Genomic DNA, 20,724 nt, shown 5'->3' with positions numbered 1-20,724 from the left:
GCAGGGCAGCCCCTGAGAAAGCATGTGCCAACTAAGGGGAGATGTGGAAGAAAGGTAGCCCATGTTTGTGCTCAGCTGGGATGCACCAGGCGCTCTGCTCCTTCCTGGGTGTGCTCCATTTAAACCTTTATTTATTCTCACACGGGCAACCCTAGAAAATGGCATTATTGTTACTCTCACTTCACAGATGAGGAAGCTGAGGCACAGAGAGATGAAGTCACCTGCCCAAAACCACACAGCAAGCCTGATGTAGGCTGGAACCCGGGCATTCTGACTATAGAGCTCACAATGTTAAACAGGATACCATACCACATCCAGGAAGCACAGATAAGTTAATAAAGGAGTGGAGGGATTAAGGGAAGAAGAAATGGAGAAAAGAATGGGAAAATGAAAAGAGAAAATGAGTGAATATGGAATAGTTGATACATAAAATATATGTAATACATATGAGTTATAAAACATGCTAATAGAATGAACACCCTGGAACCCGCTGCCAGTCTAAGACACGATAGAAAGTTACCAATAACTTTTATCTACTTAATGTCAGTGGCTCTTTGCCCTGGTTGCACACTGAATGAAACTAGGGAACTCTGAAAAACACTGATACTCAGGGAGCCTGCGGGGATTTGTCTGGGGTTTGGTCTGGGCATCCAGAATTTTAAGAGCTCCCTAGATGATTTTTACGTGCATCCAGGTTTGAGCACCACTGGCTTACGTTCTCCTCCCCTATCGTATCCCCCTGAATCTCCCCTCCCCCCTTCACCTTCATCCCACCAGGTAACCACCATTCTGAATTTTGGGTGATGAATGGATTCTTTTCCTCCATCCTCCCCTGATTCAAGTACTAGACGTTTGCTTTTATTTCCCTCTCACCACGAGAGGGCGCCGGAGAAAAAAACAGTCTCCTTTCTCTTCTCCGTGCCTCCGGTATCGCTCTGGAGGCGGCGTGGCCCTCGCCGCGCTCCGTCATTGGGCCCGTTGCCGGGGCCACGAGCAGGGAAACGGCCCGCGTTGCTGCCGCACTGACTGGGAGGGAAGCCTCGGGACAGGCCGGGTCGGGTCGCGGCATGAGGGAGCTCGGACCGGGAGACTCTTCGGAAACTCGGAGGCGCAGAGAAACGTGAATCCGAAGGTTGCGCTCTTCCGGGAGCCGGCATTGGGGCGGTGACCCGTAGGGCCCTGCCACAGGCGGCCCCGCGTTGGTGGGAACCTGGGCGGGAGTCTGGGGACGCGAGCTCAGGGCGCCTGGGGGCCCGGGATCCTGTCCTCACTCCGCTCGCGACTCGCTGTGGGTCCGACACCTTCCTCTGTAACCCGTTCTGTCACCTGTGGATGTTGCGGCTGAGAGAGGGATGCGACTTGTTGGTGGCCGATTCGAGACCGGAACCTTAAGCTTTTGACTCCTGGTGCAAAGATTTATCCACTGGCGGCTTTGCAGGACAAGGGAAAAAAGTATGTTAACCCTGCCACGGTTTCATGACAGAGGTCACACATTGCCCACAGGCTACATGTGGCCAACAGATGCAGATTATTTGCCCCCAGGACCTGGAGGACTCTGAGTTTGAGATTCTAGGAGTGGACCCAGGCCTGCTTGCTCATTCAACAGACATCGATAGCCGTGCACTGTGTAGACCCTGCACATGAGGGTAGATTTTGGGTCGGGGGAATCGTGTCTGGAGTGAGACTGCTCTCTTTCCTTTCAGATCTCCAGCTGTGTCCCCAGATTGCTCAGTGACCTCAGGCAAACTGATTCCTCTCTCTGAGTTGCAGTTGCTCTATCTGTAGGATGAAGGATCTGCCCTCTATGGTAGCCCAGAACACTTCCAGGTGTGACTCCCAGGCTAGGTCCCTCCCTGGGGGCTGCCAGAGCCAGGCCCTGTTGGTCCCAACAGGCAACCTCTTGCAGTGTACAGAGCCTAGGCTCTGATCTCAGATATCTGAGAATGAGGATCTCAGTTCTTTTATTTCTTCTACTTCCTGGGTTTCTGATCCTGGGCAAGACACTTCATCTCTTTGAACTTAAGTTGCCTCACCTGCCAAATAATGGGTGACTGTAAGAATGAGAAAAAGTCATGTATGTCAAGTGCTTGGCACATACAAACGTTCCTTATATTATTGTTCCTAGATGTTATTTAAGCAGAGCAGATAAGTCTCCAGTGTGCCTAGTTCAGCATTGTTAGGGCAATCCCTATCTCTGTTCGTAGCATTCTGTTTGATGCTGGCCAGCAACCAGGTACAGTCCAGGTTTATTTAAATTGATGATTTGCAGTCCTGGTGGCAAATCATTTTTTAAAACCTGGGCCCCACTGTAGGGTGTTGTGATTTAATTGGTCTGGAGTGGGGCCCAGGTGTGGGTATTTTTTTAAAGCTCCACTGGGTGATTTCATTGTGCCACCAGGGGCTGAGCCACTCATTGAGGGGGTGAGGCCAAGCTTGTGAGGGTTCCTAGGCTTTGCAGTCAGCTCATTTTCCTACCACTGCTGTTCTCAGATGGCACTCCCTACACTGCCCTCCTACTGGTGCAGCCGGAGGCTCCTGGATCAGCAGATAGCACGACAAAGGGAGCAGGAGGCCCGGCTTCGGCAGCAGTGGGAACAGAACAGCCGTTACTTCAGGATGTCTGACATCTGCAGCTCCAAACAGGCACAGTGGAGCTCCAGAACCTCCTACCAGCGGAGGTAATTGTGCGGTGACTGCTAATTGGGTGGTGATTGGGGGCCACTTGTTGGTCAGGGACTGTGGCCTTAAGGAACTAGGGAGTGTGGCTTGATAGCATGTTTTCTGGAGGAATTTGCTGGACAGCATAGATTACCTGCATGGTGATGCTTTTCCAGCTGGAAATTGAAAAAAAAGATCATCAGTGAAGTAATATATTTGCATTTAAAAAGATAAAATGATACAGAAGTGTATGTAGTAGAATCTAGAAGCCTCCTTGTAATCCCCACATCCCCAGAGAGAACCACACTCAATGGTCTGGCACATGTCCTTTCACACTTTTTCCCATTTGTTTTCGTGTTTAAATATACACACACATATAAAACCATTTCTTTAGAAATACATGTAAAAACCTGGAAGTTAAAAACATAGGCTTTGGAATCAGACATACCTAGATGGAGATCCTGACTATATCACTTGTTACATGAATGAGCCCCAGTTTCCTTATCAGCACAGTGGGGCTAAAACAGAACCTACTTTGCCAGATTTATGTGATGAGTGATGTAAAATCACCCACGTTTATAGTACCTAGCACATGGTAATTGCTTGAAAAATATTAGCTATTACTATTATCACATGCATATATAAGCCCATTTGTACATTTTCTTTTTGCACAAACAAGATTTTCCATTATGCAAACTGTTCTGTGACCTGCTGTCTTCACTTTGGCTGGGGGATACCTTCCCGTGTCACCATATTATGTCACTTCAGCCTTTTTCACTGGCTGTAGCACAGTTGATTTATGGTGGGCTCCTTCTCACCCAGCATGCTTGCCTATCAGCGTGAGAAGATGAAGGAGGAGAAGAGGAAGAGTCTGGAAGCCCGACGAGAGAGACTCAGGCAGCTTATACTGGAGGAGCAGGACCTGCTGGCCACAGAGCTGGAGGAGCTGAGGCTGAGCATGAACTTGCGGGAAAGAAGAATTCGGGAGCAGCACAGGAATCTGAAATCAGCCCGAGAAGAGCAAAGAAAACTGGTAAATTCTCATAGACCTTTAGGAGGATACGAAGCAGGAGCATCCCCAGCCTGCCAGTGTTATGCATGTGGGGTCATTCCGGGTGTTCTGATCTGATGAAATGCCAGTAAACTCCACGGCCAGCTGGAATACTCTAAGTCTTTGGGCAGGGAGTGTGTTTTGCATGAGTCAACTCTATTCTCTTTGGCCCCTTAAATCATTACGTCCGAGTTCCTTTTTTATATATTCCAGTTCTGTGGTCTCACAAAGGTCTGGGACTGGTCATTTTGTCTTCCAGAGTAGTTGTTTGGAACAGGGAGCCCCAGTTTGTGTTTTTCAGCCTGCTGTATAATTTGAAACCTCCTAGGTAGGACCTATCAGATTTTGGCCCTCTTTCATCACCATTGCAAGAGTCATTTGTCAGTGCCATCCAGTTCTGCTCAGATGTCTGGCTTCCAGAGCTATGGGTGCGGGGCAGGCAGGTTTGAATGGCAGATGCAGACACAATGTTTGAGTTAAGTAGCTCTTAGTCTCAGCTGAGTTCCTCTGTGCATTATCCAAAATGTGAAAGGATTTGAAAATATCCTGCTTAGCTTTTTGTGTTTTCTTGATAGATTGCTGAACAACTTTTATATGAACACTGGAAAAACAACAACCCGAAACTTCGAGAGGTAAAAATCAATAACATTCTGTTGATTTGACTAAGTAGATGAAATCATATTTCTAGACTTTTCTTTTTTTCAGCATTCATCTTGTGCTGAGTTGAAACAGATGAGGGAAGCTCCAGCCACCCGAAAAGAGCATCACAGAGAAGATCTGATGTGGACTGGACTGAGCGGCTGGCTCATTCAGTTGTTTAAAAAATGTTTATTGCACGTCTGTTGCATGGTCTTCCACTTGGAGTCATGGAGATTAGATGTGGTCCCGCTCTTAAGGAGCTAGCCATCCAGTGGGCAGCTCATTACAGTGCAGGATGTTGGGTAGGCCTGAGAACAGATTGAGGGTCAGAGAGGCATCTCAGAGGAGTTGCTGGGGTAGAGGAGTTCGGAAGGACATGGGGCGTTAACTTGGCATTGTAGAGGTAAGGAAAGGATGGTCTAGATAGCTATAAGTGTGTGGGTGAGCCTGGGATGTCAGATAGGGAGGGGTATCCTTGAGAGGTGAGGCTGCCCGACTTCAGTGGCCTTGTACAACCTTCCCGTGCAGGCACTGGTGCACATAGCATCCCAGCTGCATTTCAGAGAGACCGTCTGGCAGCAGTGTCAAGGTGGATGGGAAGGGATATTGCCAGTTGGGGGTTGCTGCAGCAGCCCAGCTGAGTGATGGTGAAGGCCCAAACTGGGGTGGCAGGAGAAAGGAGGATGAGTCTGCAGGACCTGGGGGGAGGGAGACAGGGCAGATTCTTGGCTTAGTAGCATTGTTCAGTGGAGATTGGGCTGGAAGAAGGCAGATAATCCCATCTCTGATATCATTGATTTATTTCAGTTTATAGTATTTGTATGCAATTGGTGCTGTTACTTTATGTATTTGTAGTTACATTTAGAAATTGCCAGTCCCTAAGCAATGGAGCATCTAGGTGCTTTTGAGTACTGTGTGGTTAGCGCTGACCTGTGGGAGGACTTACGTCCCTGGCCATCTGTTGGCTTAGTGGGTGTCCTCCAAAGTTGTTTACTCAGAAAAGTTTATTCAGAATGTTCAAGTTGGTTGCAAATGTTCACATTTGTAAGATGGGAAAGAAATTTTAAACTTTTATAAACAATTTCCCAAACAAAAGCTTTTGGACAGAATGCTGTAATTCATTTTCTGATCCAGAACCCCAGATCTCTAAATAATACCCCCAAACTTGTTGCGACTACCAGTGAATTGTTTGATATTGGCAATACATGTTTTCATAGCTACTGCTTTGCACAGGAAGCTTTGGGGAGCCAGGCAAGGGGTTGAGTCTACCCCTCACCCAGCTGTCTCCCGGGGCCTTGGCATGCTTTAGACCAACTGGAGGTGGCCTTTGAAATTGTATTTCCATTTCAGTGTCTGCTGACACGCTTCCTGCTCAACCTGAGGAGCACTGTGAAGGACGTTTCTGTTACTTTGTTCCAACTCTCGAGATTGGTTTAGATGTACCTGCTCCTTTGGCTTTCTGATTGACTTGCATTCAGGTTGTTTGTGTGGGGTTCACCCTGCGCTCCCTTACTGAACACCTGGGCCACTCTGAGTCCTCACAAAGGGAAGTCACGGTCATGTTCCAGTGTGTGGGACAGAAGGCAGCACACTGTCCCCTGTAGTGAGTATCTGTCAGATGAGCCAGTAAGGAAGTTAATATTCTCCCCCTTCTCATCCTCAGATTGAGTTGGACCTTCATAAGAAGCATGTGGTAAACTCCTGGGAAACACAGAAAGAAGAAAAAAAACAGGTGTGGTATATGACTCTGGAAATAGTCCCACATGCCACGTTGTGAGACTGTCTCTCTGTTTTTGAGTTTGTTTCCCGTTTTCCGTATTAATGATTCTAGTCGAGGAAGATTAGTCAATTTGACACATGTTAAAACTGAATGTTTGCTGTTCCTCATATTAGAATCCTATGTGATCATTCCTGGGGCAGAGTAAGGCCAGGTGACAGGGCTGGTGGGTGGTAGGTGGAACATGCATTTGTAAGGGCATTTTTGTTGCTGGCAGTCTCTTTTGATGAAATCTGCATCTTAAACTCTGAACCCTGGTTTCTAGTGCACCTCTAGGGATAAGATTTCACACCCTCACTCACCCATGGCTTTGCCTCCAGGTTCATTTTGGGAAGTATTTTGTTGACTTGTGCAAGAGGAAGGAAACTGACATTATGGAGCCCCTCCCCTGTGCCAGGCACTGTGTTGAGCATCTCCCTGGCTTCATCTCGGAGGGCAGTTCCCACAGAGAGGGGACTGAGCCCCAGAAGGTGTACCCTGGGTGAGAGTAAACCCAGGGTCACGCCACGATGAGTGGGACTTGAGGCAGGGCCTACCTGGGCCCTGTGGCCTGCTGAATGGCAGCAGGGAGCTGGGTCTTTGCTGTCTGCATGGTACAGATATTGATCTCCCAAGTTCATTTGGCCCCTTGTAGCAAGAAGCCGCTGAGGAACAAGAGAACAAACGGTATGAAAATGAATACGAAACAGCCCAAAGGGAAGCCATAGAACGGATGAGAGCAGAAGAGGAGAGGAGGCAGCTGGAGGACAAGCTTCAGGCTGAGGCGCTGCTTCAGCAGATGGAGGAGCTGAAGCTGAAGGAGAGAGAGGTGAGTGCCAGCCCCCTGGCTCCCAGGGCCTCCCCTCTGCAGCTGCTTCTAGAATAAAATAGTTTAAAAGCAATCATCTCAGGGGCGGTGATTCTGAGACATGCAACAGCAGCTGGGTTCTCCCTTCTCTCATGTGTGTTCTTCCCATCTGTGGTTCTCTTATATTCCTAGACCGTGTGCCCAGATTCTAGAACATTAATGATGGGGAGATAATACCTGTTCTCTTTGATGTGTTTAGAGACCTGCTGTAGGAAAACCTTCTAAGAACTTGGATTTTTCAGTGCCCTAAGTAGACATGACTTGAATGGTCCAGCACACAGCTCTCTACTGGTAGCAGGGTTTGGATCTCAAGGCATACACTAGGAGGGTTTTTGGTCTAGGAGGCTGTCTTTTGAGAGTGTTGTGCTCAGTTTTCCTGAGATGGCTAGATCTCCCATTCAGATAAGGGGAGGCCCTGTGCTCCTTTGACCTCTCCTTCCCTTCCCAGGCCTGAATGATTCAATAACTAGATACTTAGAGCATGTTCCTTAATCTAGGTGCTAAGTACTAGGTGGGGTGCTAGAGAAAGAGTCTGGGCAAAGATGCACTGTCCTGGCCTCATGGAGGGAACCAGGTGGGGGTGACAGATGTTAAGTTACAATAAGTGTAGCCCAGTACAGGGTCCAGTGGGAGCATAGAGCATGGGGCTCATCCTTGTCTGCAGGTCCAGGAAAAGCTCTTGTAGGAATAGTTCAGCTGTGAATGCACGAGTGTGTGAGTTAAGCCAGGCCCAGGTGAGCCGAGGGGCTCTGAACCCCAGAGGTGGGAGGGGATCTTGATCACCAGGGCGGCCAGGCTACACTTATTGTGTAGTGTCTGCTAAGAATGGAGATGACAAATGAAGGAAGATTGATTCCCATGATCTCAGTTGGGTTACTGTCTTTGTAACCATAGGCGACCAAACTGAAGAAGGAGCAGGAGAATCTGCTGAAGCAGCAGTGGGAGCTGGAGAGCCTGGAGGAAGAGAGAAAGCGGATGGCAGCCTGCCGTCAGAAGGCGGAGCTGGGGTGCGTGTGAGAAGGGCCCCTCTCTCTTCCCAGCGGGCAAGCCTCGCTTTCTCAGATTTGCACTAGTGTCCCTGAGACCATAAAGGATACAGCTTGTAGTAAGTAGTTGTCTAACTTCCATTTAATTCTTTATGAGATTCTGACGGCAACCCCTATTTTATTCCTTTTTAGGGGCTTTTTGAGACATCAGTATAATGCACAACTGAACCGACGTACACAGCAGATCCAAGAGGAACTGGTAAGGCTGAAGAGACAGCCTGGTGCTTTTCTCCTCTTTTGAAAAAAAAAGTCTTTCACTGCTCAGTATATGAGTGCATTCTACAAAGTGTTTTAATTATTACTAGAGGGATGGGGGGAATGGGAAGATGTTAGTCAAAGGGAACAAACTGTCACTTATAAGATGAATAAGTTCTAGAGATCTAATATACAGCATGGGGACTATAGTTAATAATACCGTATTGTTTACTGGAAGTTTGCTAAGAAAGTAGATTTTTTTTTTTTTTTGGTGGCTGGCTGGTATGGGGATCTGAGCCCTTGACCTTGGTGTTAAAAGTCTGCCCTCTAACTAACTGAGCTTACCAGCCAGCCCAGAAAGTAGATCTTAAGTGTTCTTACCATAAAAAAAAGATAACTATGAAGTAATGGATGCGTGAATTAGCTTGACTGTAGTAATCATTTCACAAAGTATTTGTGTATCAAACATCAAATTATATTTCAATAAAGCTGCTATTTAAAAAACAAAAACATAAAGTGAGATTTGCCCTTGGCCAACCCCTACAATCTGCTCCTCCCCAGAGGTGTCCATTTTGGTGCATATCTTTCTAGATATATTTACATACATGTATGTACAGAGAGGTGGTTTGTTTTGTTTTTGTTTGTTTTTTTGGTGGTTTTTGGTTTTTTTTGTTTTTGGCCCTTGAAACCCTTGACCTTGGTATTATCAGCACCACTCTCTCCCAAGTGAGCCACCAGCCAGCCCTGTTTTGGGCTATTTTAAATGTAATTAAAGTTGCATTCCTCAGCATATTTATTTAACAGCAAATCTCATACTTTCTAAAATATCGGTATCCTTAGATAGAACTTGTTCTTTTTTAATGGCTGTCCAGTATTCCTGTTAAGTACTTTGATGGGCTCCCTTGCTGAGACTGGGACAGAGAGCAAGTGAGCAGACCCGAGTTTTCCCTCGTGTGCCTGCCTGCTGTGGTCAGGGCAGGTCACTGGGAGCAGCAGCACTGTTGTTGCTGGTGTGCAGCTTTTTCCCCTTAGTACATCTTGCCCTCATTTTTTTATAGCGTTCCATTGTGTAGATGTTCATAAGAGCCAATTGCCTACGATGGGCATTTGGGTTGTTTCTGATCCTCTTACATAAAAGCTGCTGTGAGCATTTTGTGCATGTATCTTTGCGCATTTATGTTGCTGTAGTCTACATTCTTAGAAGTATGATTAATTCTTAGAGGTATAATTCAAAGTATACTTGGGATTGCTGCCAAATTGTGTTTTAAAAAGCTGTGCTACCAGATGTGTCCAAAGGCATGTGGTGGCAGAGGGGTCACTCCTTTTAGTCAGAGAAAAGCTCCAGGGACTGTGCAGTGTCTAAATCATCCCTACATGGTTATCCCCAGACTGTTCTGGAAACAATCCAACATCTTCCCATCTCTGTCTTGAGAACATTGTGAAGGATGACAAATGTCTACTTTCAGTGACATGTGCAGAAAGGAAAAGGATGGGCAGGAGGAGCAGGCGGTAGCTGCAGAGGTGCTCTGTCCAGCCCGCCCACTGTGTTGCCACCCTCCTTTCTCTAGGAGGCAGACAAGCGGATCCTGCAGGCACTCCTGGAGAAGGAGGATGAGAACCAGCGCATCTACCAGGCCCGGCGGGAGCAGGTGCTGGCAGATGCAGCCTGGATGAAGCAGGTCATTGAGGAGCAGCTAGAGCTGGAGAGGGCTCGGGAGGCTGAGTTGCAGATGCTGTTGAGGTGAGAGGTGGCAGCTGTCTGGGTGGGACACTCCTGGCCTCTACTCTCATACCTTGAGATGCCCCTCAGGTCACCAGGAGGGTCACCACTGTTATTGAAGCATCTGCCCTTGTTAATTTGTACATCATTCCTAAGGAGCACATCTTTGCTAATGGATCTGGCTTGTGGGGTGTTTCTCTTAAGTTACTTAAGATATAAATCATGGTTTAGCGTAATGATCTGTTCATCTAAAATCTTAGAAATTTGAAAGGAAAGTGTTACAAATTGTGGAAATGTTGAATGCTTCTTGGTCTATAAAAATGGGTCTGGCGCCTAAAAATAAAACTAGTAGATTGAAATAATCAAATAATAGGCAACATACACTGAACACTTACTGCATGCTGGACACTGTGCTAAATACTTTACAGTTCTCATCTTTCTGAATCCAGACATCCAGCCAAGTGGAAGGTACTCAGGACATAGAGACTCAAGGAGGTCAGTCACTTATCCTGGGGCCAGCTAGTGGTGATCCCAGACATGTGGTGACAGGGCTTAGGCACAGGAGGTGCCGTCCTCCTCCCAAGGTCCTGATGGTTTCATTCACCTCAGTGTTAAATGGCCCTGGTACAGGATGTCACAAGTGCTTTTTGTAATGAGATGAGGTATTAAAAAAAGGTAACAAAATACTTATTATAGCAATACTCTGAATACTTTCTGTGAATGTTGTTCTTGTTTTTTTCTTTTTTTGGTGACTGGCCTGTACAGGGATCGAACCCTGGACCTTGGTGTTATCAGCACCACGCTCTAACCAAGTGAGCTAACCGGTCAGCTGAACATTGTTCTTAATTGTGATCTTTTAAAAGTTTATGTGGATGAGTTTATTTGCAGCTGGGCCCCAGAAGACGTGTGCTTTGGAGCCCTGTTTGTTCTTTTGTTTGCTCCCCACATCAGTGGGGGTCAGGAGCCTGCTGTCATCCGTTTTGTGTGTGCCCAGGGAGGAAGCCAAGGAGATGTGGGAAAAGAGAGAGGCAGAGTGGGCCCGAGAGCGGAGCGCGCGGGACAGACTGATGTGTGAGGTAATCCCAGCTGTGATGGACGTGGACAGCCAGTGGGTCCTGGGCACATGTCTGGGAGTCAGCGGTCACATACCTGCCACATTTTGGGAACAGTCTTCTTTGGTTATTTTAAATGGGCTTTTAAAATCATTGTAAAAGTAAAATAAGCTTATTAGAAAAAAACTTCAGAAGTACAGAGAAGTAAAAATGAAAAGAGTTGCCCAGAGCCCCTTCACCTTAGCCACCACACTTTATTTCCCTCTACTCTCTGTTTCTCTGCATGGCGTTTTCTCTACACATGTATTGCTCTGTGCTATTTGATTTCAGGCATTCGAACATACTGTTACGTCTTTGTAAAGACCATTTGAATGGCGGTACCTTACATCATCACATATCATCTCACAGGGGTACCGTGGTTTGCCTTTCCCCTCTTGTGGATATTCCTATTTCCTAATTTTGAGCCATTATAAGAAATACTGCAGGGAACATCTTGGTGCATGAGGCTTTTCCATATTGAGGGTTTTTTCCTTTGGGTGGATAACAGTGGTGGACTGGAGATCACAGCTGTTTTCTTTGCCATTTTGTAAATAATGTGTGGAAGATACACCCCAATCACAAGGAAATCTGCAGGGAGAAAAGTCTTCGTTACCCATGTGGCAAGAGTTATTTTAAAGTGATTTAGAATGAGGGGGAAGAAAAGTGATTTAGAGTGAGAAATTATACGTTGTGCCTCAGTATGCCACATTTTGGAATCCATGGGTAATTGGGTTCCAGCTGACTTCCCACCTTCCTGGTTCCTGAGTCCTGACTGTGGTCTGGATTGGTCGTGTGACATCACACTGCTCTGGAGCCAGGTTTCTGCTGCTTTGAGCAGTCACTAAATCCAACAGGTTAGGGGAATGACCCGACTCTACGTCTGGTCATCTGTGTGGTTTGTGGGGTTTTTTTCAGAAGCCTCTGATAGGGGGTGAGACTACCCTCGTTGATGTAAGGTTCCTCTGCTCCTTTGATCTCTTTGGACGTTCAGCTGTCTCTCCATAACACACAGTCTGCATTTTGTGTGTGTTGGGGGTGGGTGGGAAATGTCTTTTGTACACTGGCAAACGTGGCCCACTTTGATTGGACTGAATCCTGTGGTCTGGGCTTGCCTCTGTCTGATGTATTTAGGCCTGAGGCTGTGGATTAGACTGGGTCTCAGTGTAGTTGCAGCTGTAGCCTGTCCAAGACTTGTAGAACAGGCATCAGTTAGAGACAAACTAAAATCTTCCTTTTCCTCTCCGCTGAGGACAGGTTCTGATAGGGAGACAGCAACAAATACAAGAAAGGATTGAACAAAACCGACGGGCACAAGAGGAATCCTTAAAACACAGGGAGCAGCTCATTCGAAATCTTGAGGAGGCAAGAGAGTCAGCTCGTCGTGAGAAAGAGCAGAGTGAAGAACTGAAATCAGCCAGGAAGCAGGAGCTGGAAGCCCAGGTGGGGCTAAGCCCGAGAGTGGGGGGCAGTGTCAGCTAGGGGACAAGGAGAGCCTGGAGGCAGTGGGCCTTGCCGTGGTTCTTGCTCCAGCATAGGACGGGATTCAGAGACCATTGACCTATTCCTCAGCTCGCTCACATTTGAGAGCTCAGGGCATTTCTTGATTTCCAGCTGAAGTCCTCACCCTCTTAATTGTGGTTCAGACTCCACTCCAGATCCTCCACCTCTCAGGTGCAAGGCTGGCATTCCTGTCCGTCTTTTCTTATCCTGTCTGCATCGGCAAGCAGTTGGATTACTGGGCTACTGTTCTCTATTTTTTCAGTTCAGTACCTGATACGTAATGCAAAATATTCTTCCAAACACATGGCCACACCCAGAGCTTTTTACTAGGTACATAGTACCTTGTACACATAACCTTTTCCAGTTCCATAAGTTCCCTTCCTGTTCATTAACACTTGCCATTGCTGCTACCTAGCTCTGATTCTCCAGCCAGGTAGTACCACAGGCTTTCCCTCCTGATCAGAGGCAGGGCTCTGCCCATGGGCCTTGTCTCGGGGTGACTTTGCTCTTGGCATCCAGGTTGCAGAGCACCAGCTGCAGGCATGGGAAGCGGACCAGCAGGAGGAGGAGGAAGAGGAGGAGGCCAGGCAGGCAGAGCAGCTCACTGACATCCTGCTGCAGCAGGAGGCGAAGATAATGGCTGAGCAGGGCTACCGGCCTAAGGTAGGAGCCTGCCAGGTGACACAGCCGAGCTGGACTCAGCTTGTCCTAGCCTTGTGCTCAGCTCTGCTTTTTGACTGCCCCCGGTTCTTCTTGCTGTTCATCTCTTGCATTCCTTTTTCCCAACTAGTAGGGAACCTCCATACATGGTCTGTTTCAGTCCTTGGTTGGGTTTCAGACAGCTCTTAGGAGATTTTGCTCTGGCTTCTGCCTGCTTAGCTACATGCCTGTCCACCCTGTCTATGGGCAAAGAGCAATCTAAGAAGAGCTGTGGCCACAGCTGGTGAGAGGTGACAGAGCAGTGGGGCCAGGTTGCTGTTGAGACAGCAAAGCTGGGTGAACAGGAGACCTATTTCCCTTTCTTTCCCCACTGTCTGATGCTCTCTTCCCCTCCCTTAGGTTGCATGTATCTTTCTTTCCCTGTCTCTCAAAGTACTTGAGAAATACCCCTGTGCAGGGCACCCTGGGGAGCACAGAGAAACAAAGGCTGTCACCTCTGCCCCAAGAGAGCTGATGACTGAAGCACCCTGGAGCTGACTGAGGGCCCAACAGGCATGTTGCCTCTGCCCTCCATTACCCAGGGCCACTCTGGCCACCTGGTGCTCTAAAGTGCATTCTCGAGGACACATGCTGCAAGAGTGGAGGGCTGGCTTCCTCATGGTCAGATAACTCTGGGAAACCTAATGAAACAAAATTAGAGCAGGTACTGAATTTGCCATGGGAAGTTCATGTCCTCACTGGCTGTGACTCATAGGTGCAGGAACAGCGTTTTGACCACGGGTCAGTGAGAGTCTCAGGATCAGGGTTTCACAGAGCACATGGGAAAATATTTCTTAGGGTGGGTACTTTTCAAAAAAAAGTTATAAAGTGCCTTATTTATGCCTTAGGGTCAAAACTTAGCTGTGAATGAAAACAGCCATTTATGTTGTGCTTTTAGCTCTTACTTAAAATGAGTTTAATTTCTAATGCTCTAGAGACTGCCAATCTGATCAGTTTTATGTCTTTTTTCTTTTCTCAGCCTTATGGACATCCCAAAATTGCTTGGAACTGACTTTGTTGTTTCTGTAAGCACAGAGAGCAAGGATGCCAAGGCCTCTGACACATAGCTGCCCGACAGTCGTACAGCGTTCTGTTACAGTCAGTGTCCAGGGCACTGTCAGATAGCTCGGCCATGTCTGTTCAGGTACGCGATTAAATGTACTGAGGGTTTGGCCATGCATTAAGGTGCCATGGACATGCAGCACCCGGCGAGAGGGCCTTTCCTGCCTTTCTTACCTAAGAAAGGCTCTTTTATAGGCACACATTTGCAGTCCTGTCAGTGGTCTTGTGATAAATAATGAGAGATTCTAGATCAATACTAAGAGCTACGAGTTGTATCCCATGACAGAATGCATAGTTTCCTTCTGTCTCACCTTTAATTGTCAACCTTCAGTGAAGACTCTGGCTAGAGATGTGAGGGACGTCTTTCAATTTTTATTATTGCCATTTAAATTGAACTTTTGTATTGAAAATAAACTTGTAGGTCTTGGTGAAGTTTATTCAGGGTTTATTAATTTAGTGGTCCCAAAAAGATCATGTCTTTTGTATTCTGGAAGAAAACAACCTTGAACAAATTAGAACCCTGAGACAGTCTGATGTGGTCCATGGATGCTTTCCAGAAAGGTGGAGAGAAATGAGTCTTTCCTCCTTCAGGAAGCATTTTGGTAGAATTTCCATAGGGCACTGGGGGGGTTGCTATGGGGAGGCAATCCCAACATGTATGTTATGGAACCTCAAAAGAGACCTCTACAGATCACCTGGCTGGCTAAACTTTAAAGGCAGGGCCGTGGTGTCTTGAGACGGTCTTAGCTACATGACGCCTTCTGGGAATTACTTGTCCAGAGGAAGGGGCACTGAATGTAAAGATACTAGTTCAGGCTTAGAACCCCAGACCGGCCAAAAATTTCCCTCCCAGTTAAATCAATGTGACATACTTCTACATTAATTTCTGCAAATTCCTTGCTGCAATAATCATATTTTTATGACATATTTTTTCCATACTCTTTCTCTGAGGTTTCAGTTTTTATTACATTGTGTTTAAGATTCCATATCTTAGTAAATTATAGCTAATTATAGGGCATTGTTCCATGGTTATTAAAAACCAGAGTTTATTAAAAAATCCTGAGTCTAAGGACTGCATTACCTTTTATTTCCATTGTGCTGCAAAAACAAATTGAGCTGCAAACCATGTCCTTAATCTGTTTTTCATTTTCTTGTCTTGAATTTCTTTGGATATGATCCCCTGAGCACCACTTTTGTTATACATGCTCATATTTATTTCCCTCATTTCAGATGTTCATTAATTGTGAAATAAAGTTCTGGTTTGACAGCATTGTTTCCAGGCTTTGTTACTGTTGCTCTTATCTATTGCTGCAAAGTGGGTTGTTAGATTTTTATTGATTTAATCCACATCTCCTACAGGTTTGGATATTTTTTATAACTGGTCACATTTTATAGGTTACATTCATTTTTCTTGTGAAAGTGGTACTTTCTTCTTTCTTACTTCCACTGGAACCTCAGAAAATTATTACTAATCATATACCATCTGACCTGCAGTGTAGAATTGATGTGGACAGAATGCTTGGTAAACAGGTACTCAAATATTTACTGAACAAATATATTTTGTCTTAATTTTTTTGTTTTTGAAGCCTGGCAATAGTCTTCCTTATTAGTATTAAAATTATATTACGCTGAATCTCCACCCTGTCTATTTAAATGTTTCTAAACTGGGTCAAAGTATTTGTTTTCTATATTTAGAGGTTCTACTATCTGTTATAGCCCATATACCTCATACCTTATATGTATTTTGATTGTGTTGTGGTTATAGATACATATATTGGCTTTACTGGTTTTTCTACTTAATGATTTCTAGGTTATTCTTCAGCAGAATCTTCTACGAAGGCCAATTCCTTTAGTACAGATGGTGTTAAAGCCTCTAATATAAAATGATTCTGTGCCAATATGTAAGTGACTTTTACTCGTTCTGCTACTCATTTAGCACACATTCTCCCTAGGGAAGGTACAGTGCTAGGCCTGAGGAAGTTACAAAGCTGAACAAGAACGTTGGTAGACACTGGAAACAGATACACGGACAAGCAGACCTAATTGGCAGGCACAGAGCCAGTTGTCACCCATGGGGCCGAAGAGACCATTTTGCAATAAATAGAGTCAGTACGTCCATACCACGTAGGTTTTTAGGTAGTTTTCAGTGTCTGTAAAACAAAGAGCATCATTTCAAAGACATTGTAATACCTTTAAAAACATTGGCGTTAGCAGTTCTTAATGACCTTGACTAACTTCAGCTGTGAAGCCACGTGGAGTTTGATTTGAGGGAGTTTGACATTGTAAGATCTTCATTTTAGAGGGGCATTAACTTGATGATTTAATGTTGTGATCACTCAAGAAATAGTGTCGACCTCAAAGGATAACATTGCATGTGATTTTTTTAACCGTAACTACAGTTTATTTTCATTGCTATCCATAGTTCATTGTGTAAATATACTATTATTTATTTACTTTCTCATTTGTTCGATTTCCAGTGTTTCTATTAAAATTGTTTTTCTGTGAGCCTCCATGCACAGAACTCCTAGTGCACACACCCCAGATAATCTCCATCAAGACAGCTAGAAATGGACCTATTTCAAAACTACAGTGGTAGAAAAGGCATTTTTTTATGTCACAATACTGCCTTTAGACTGCTTTAGCACCTTTTTCTCATTTTATTTTATTTTGGTTAGCTGATCTAAAAGAGTACAGCTCCCTTTTGTTCACTTCACTGTAAACACCCAGTCCTCCACTTCAATATCAAAATGTTTGTGGTAGAAGAAGGTTGGCAGATGGGGGTGCCCCCTGTGTGAGATTGCCCAAGCCGTGCGCACTGTAGTCCCTGCCACTGACTTGTGGCTCCTGAGACAAATCGAGTGTCTGGACCTAAGTAGCTACGCCACTGACTCTGGCCTCCCCTTCTCGTGTGTATTTCTTGATCCATCTGGGTTGTGATACAAATTAATTTCTCTGGGCACTGTTGTAGTTCCTTCTGTGTGTAAATGAGAAGTGCCACTCTTTCAGGCCCAGGTCTCCTCACCACACAGGTTGTCCTTGGTGATGTGAGTCCGGCCTCTGGCTTCCAGTGCTATCTCCACATCAGTAACTCCGGTATCTGTAACTCTAGTCCAGACGCCAATATCCCCACTACTGTGCCATCTCCACTGTTTCTCAAAGGTGCCTCAAACTCAGCACAGCCAAGATTAATCATGTGGTCTCTCCCAAACTTCCATCACCAAAAATCCTCAAAATCTATCTGGCCCTTCTCCAGTGTTCTCAGGTGAATGAATGGTGACTCCATCTATCCTGCCAGCTGCACAAGCCATAAACAATCCCAGGGCACTGAGTCCTGCCACTGTCCTGAAACTTTTGAGTTCATCCACTTTGCTCCCTCTTAGTGCACCATCTTTCATGGTTACTCCCGACTTCTGTCTGAAGTCGTTGAGCTACCCCATCTTTGTTTCATCCTGCAGTCAAGAGATCTTTTAAAAACACACATCTGAAATGAAAATCTTCCACCTTCTTCAGTGACCTCCCACTGCCCTTAGGACCAAGGCTCAAATCCTTTCTTGGCTTACAAGGCCCCTACCAACTGGTCCTCCAGAAGCCTTCCCAGAATATACCAAGGTGCCTTGTGCTTCCTCCTGGCCCAAGAAATAGAAAAAAACTCATCTGATTGGTACAGATGCTGCTCACAGCATTAGTTATGGTAGCAGAAACTGATAACCTAGATGTCCAACACCAGGAGGCTGTTTGAGTTTGGGATGTTATGCAGTGCATTAAAACGGGATGGAAAGCTTAAAAACTTAAAGTTCTAGAGAAGTGTTCCTGCTGTGTTAAACTAAAAAGTTGTTCAAGACTTCCTGTCAAGATGGCGGAGTAGATGGTTCCCAGTATGACTCTCTCTCACAAATCAACGAATTTACAACCATAAAAATGTAACATCAGCCAAGCTGGGGCCGCTGGAGCTCAGGCAAAGAGGAGGAGAGACCTATGGAACTCATGAAGGTGGGAGAAACCACGAAGAGAGAAAGAAAAAACTGCTCTCAGTGTTTTGGGCCTCAGCCGCTTTAATGCTGGAGCACATGGAGCAGGAGCTGGCAGAAGCCGCAGCTGTGCCCTTTAGATGGAATTACTTGAAGGCGGAAGGGGAGAAGAGGATTTTGATGGCCCCCAGGACAGCAAGACCATGAACGGGGTTCCCATGGACACACGCAGGAGCGAAAAGCCAGAACAGCTGAAAAAGGGGAGCCACTCAGAGGCTGGTGAGTCATCACAAGGGACTGGTGCAAGGCCCATCCCATGGGAGTGTTTGGAGCACAGGCGGTGGGAGAGACAGGCCCATAGGGGAACACTGGGACACAGCAAGGACAGCCAGTTCGCCCCCCAATCAGTGCAGGACCACTCACAGGAGACTGGTCGGCAATGCAGAATTGCATGGGGTGCAGTTTGCTGAAAAACCCAAGGCCCAGATCAGAGTTTCTACACAACCCAGGTGCACCGAGTATCCAGAAAGCTGGAAGTACCTATAAGGTCAACCATTAAACCCCGAACTGCACAAAAAGCCTTCCATAGGGAAACAGCAGCAAAGCAGCAATTTACCTCAACCACACAGCTCAAGTACTGGTTCCCACAGGAAGTTCCACCATTTTAGAAGTAAGCAAAGGACAAAAACTTAGTTCCAGCCCAGGCACACCATGAATGCCTTGGGGCCCACCAGGGGACATGAAGCATGGAACCAGGGGCAGGACCCCTGCCCACAACCACTCACACCACCAGCACCTTGGGGCCCCACCCAGGAACCCGAGGATTGGAGCCAAGGACTGGATCCCACTCCCACATACAGGCACACCACCAATGCCTAGGGGCCTGCCCGGGGACCTGGGGCTAGCAGCCAGGGACTGGACCCCCTTCCCACAAATAGGCACCCATACCAGCACCTTGGGGCCCACCCAGGGACCCAAGTCATGGAGAATGGGACCAGACCCCCCTCCCATAACCAGATACACAGTGCCAGTGCCTCAGGGACCACCCAGGGACCTGGGGCTTGGAGAAGGGGACCAAACCTCCCTCCCACAACCAGGCACACCTTGCCAGCACCTCAAGTCCCGACTGGAGACCCAGGGAATATAGAAGGGGACCGGATCCCCCTCCCACAACTAGGCACACTGCCAGCTCCTCAGGGCCTGCCCAAGGGCCCGAGACATGGAGAAGAGGACCGAACCTCCCTCCCACAACCAGGCACACCTCACCAGCGCCTTGGGGCCTGACCTGGGGCATGGAGAAAGAGACCAGACCCCCCTCCTACAGCCAGGCACACTGTGCTGGTGCCTTGGAGCCAGCCTAGGGACCCGGGGTAAGGAGCTGGGGACTGGACTCCCCTCCCACAACCAGGCACCCTGTGCCAGTGCCTCAGGGCCTGCCCAAGGGCCCGAGGCATGGAGAAGAGGACCGAACCTCCCTCCCACAACTAGGCACACCTCACCAGCGCCTTGGGTCCTGCTTAGGGACCTGGGGAATGGAGAAGGGGACCGGACCCCCCTTCCACAATCAGGCACCCCATGCCAGCACCTCGGGGCGTGCCTGGGGACCCTGGGGTATGGAGCCAGGGACTGGACACCCTCTCCCACAACCAGGCACACTGCCAGCACCTCGGGGCCTGCCCTGGGACCAGGGGCATGGAGAAGGGGACCGGATCCCCCTCTTACCACCAGGCACAGCACCAGTGCCTTGGGGCCTGCCAAGGACCCAAGGCATGGAGAAGGGGACCGAAACCTGCGCCCACAACCAGGCACACTGCACCAGCGCCTCAGGGCATGCCTAGGGACCCAGGGTAAGGATCTGGGGACTGGGACCCCCTCCCACAACCAGGCACACTGTGCCAACACCTCAGGACCCACTCGGGGACCCAGGGCATGGAACCGGGGATTGGACACTCTCCACAACCAGGCACACTGCCAGCACCACAGAGCAGACCAAAAACATCTCCGTGTGGGCGGCCCGCCACAGTCACCACGATAACCATGGCTACTGCAAAGGCAGCTAGATGCCACAACCACCACGCAGATGGTCCACCAGCCACTGGAGTGCACTGACACAAGGAGAGTCAGCAGCAGAGACAAAGAAAAGAAGAGGATGTCTCTCTCCACAAAGCCCATTCCAGAGTGACAGAAGCAGCATCTGCTCTATGATAATATTGGGGGACCTGATCACACCTCTCAGCATTGGACAGGTCATTTGGGCAGCAAATAACAGAGTAACCGTTATTCTTTCAGAGGGAGAGAAGAAATCTAGGGTAATTAGAGGGGGGAGGGCAGAGAGAAAGGGGGATGAAGAGGGATTGGACAAGGGGCATAAAGAATAATTATAATTTGTAACAATATATATGCTAGTAATATTGGTTTGATCAACATATCAATGTTGAACCCAAAAAATATGTATAATCAATTTTGATTCA

General features: G+C 47.2%; 1 protein-coding gene across 3 annotated transcripts; it reads left to right on the top strand.

Annotated features, from left to right (window-relative positions):
- The first annotated feature begins 988 nt into the window (after window positions 1–988).
- Window positions 989–15,614, top strand: TCHP (trichoplein keratin filament binding). Of its 3 annotated transcripts, none has more exons than XM_063086083.1 (14): window positions 989–1,132; window positions 1,704–1,827; window positions 2,491–2,678; window positions 3,481–3,691; window positions 4,285–4,341; window positions 6,012–6,080; window positions 6,760–6,933; window positions 7,867–7,979; window positions 8,151–8,217; window positions 9,782–9,954; window positions 10,928–11,009; window positions 12,279–12,464; window positions 13,044–13,187; window positions 14,203–15,614. In XM_063086083.1, the coding sequence occupies exons 3-14, from the start codon at window positions 2,491–2,493 to the stop codon at window positions 14,233–14,235; spliced, it is 1,497 nt and encodes a 498-aa protein (XP_062942153.1). In that variant the 5' UTR covers window positions 989–1,132; window positions 1,704–1,827; the 3' UTR covers window positions 14,236–15,614. The 3 variants fall into 3 exon arrangements, with proteins under 3 accessions (XP_062942153.1, XP_062942152.1, XP_062942151.1); XM_063086082.1 differs by having other exon boundaries at window positions 989–1,452; XM_063086081.1 differs by lacking the exon at window positions 1,704–1,827 and having other exon boundaries at window positions 989–1,452; window positions 14,203–15,613.
- The last annotated feature ends 5,110 nt before the right edge of the window (window positions 15,615–20,724 follow it).

Source organism: Cynocephalus volans, chromosome 2 (assembly GCF_027409185.1).
Source record: "Cynocephalus volans isolate mCynVol1 chromosome 2, mCynVol1.pri, whole genome shotgun sequence".
NCBI classification, from domain to species: Eukaryota; Metazoa; Chordata; class Mammalia; order Dermoptera; family Cynocephalidae; genus Cynocephalus; species Cynocephalus volans.
The sequence above is the reverse complement of the archived record's forward strand: the minus strand, read 5'-3'. Positions and strand labels throughout refer to the sequence as shown.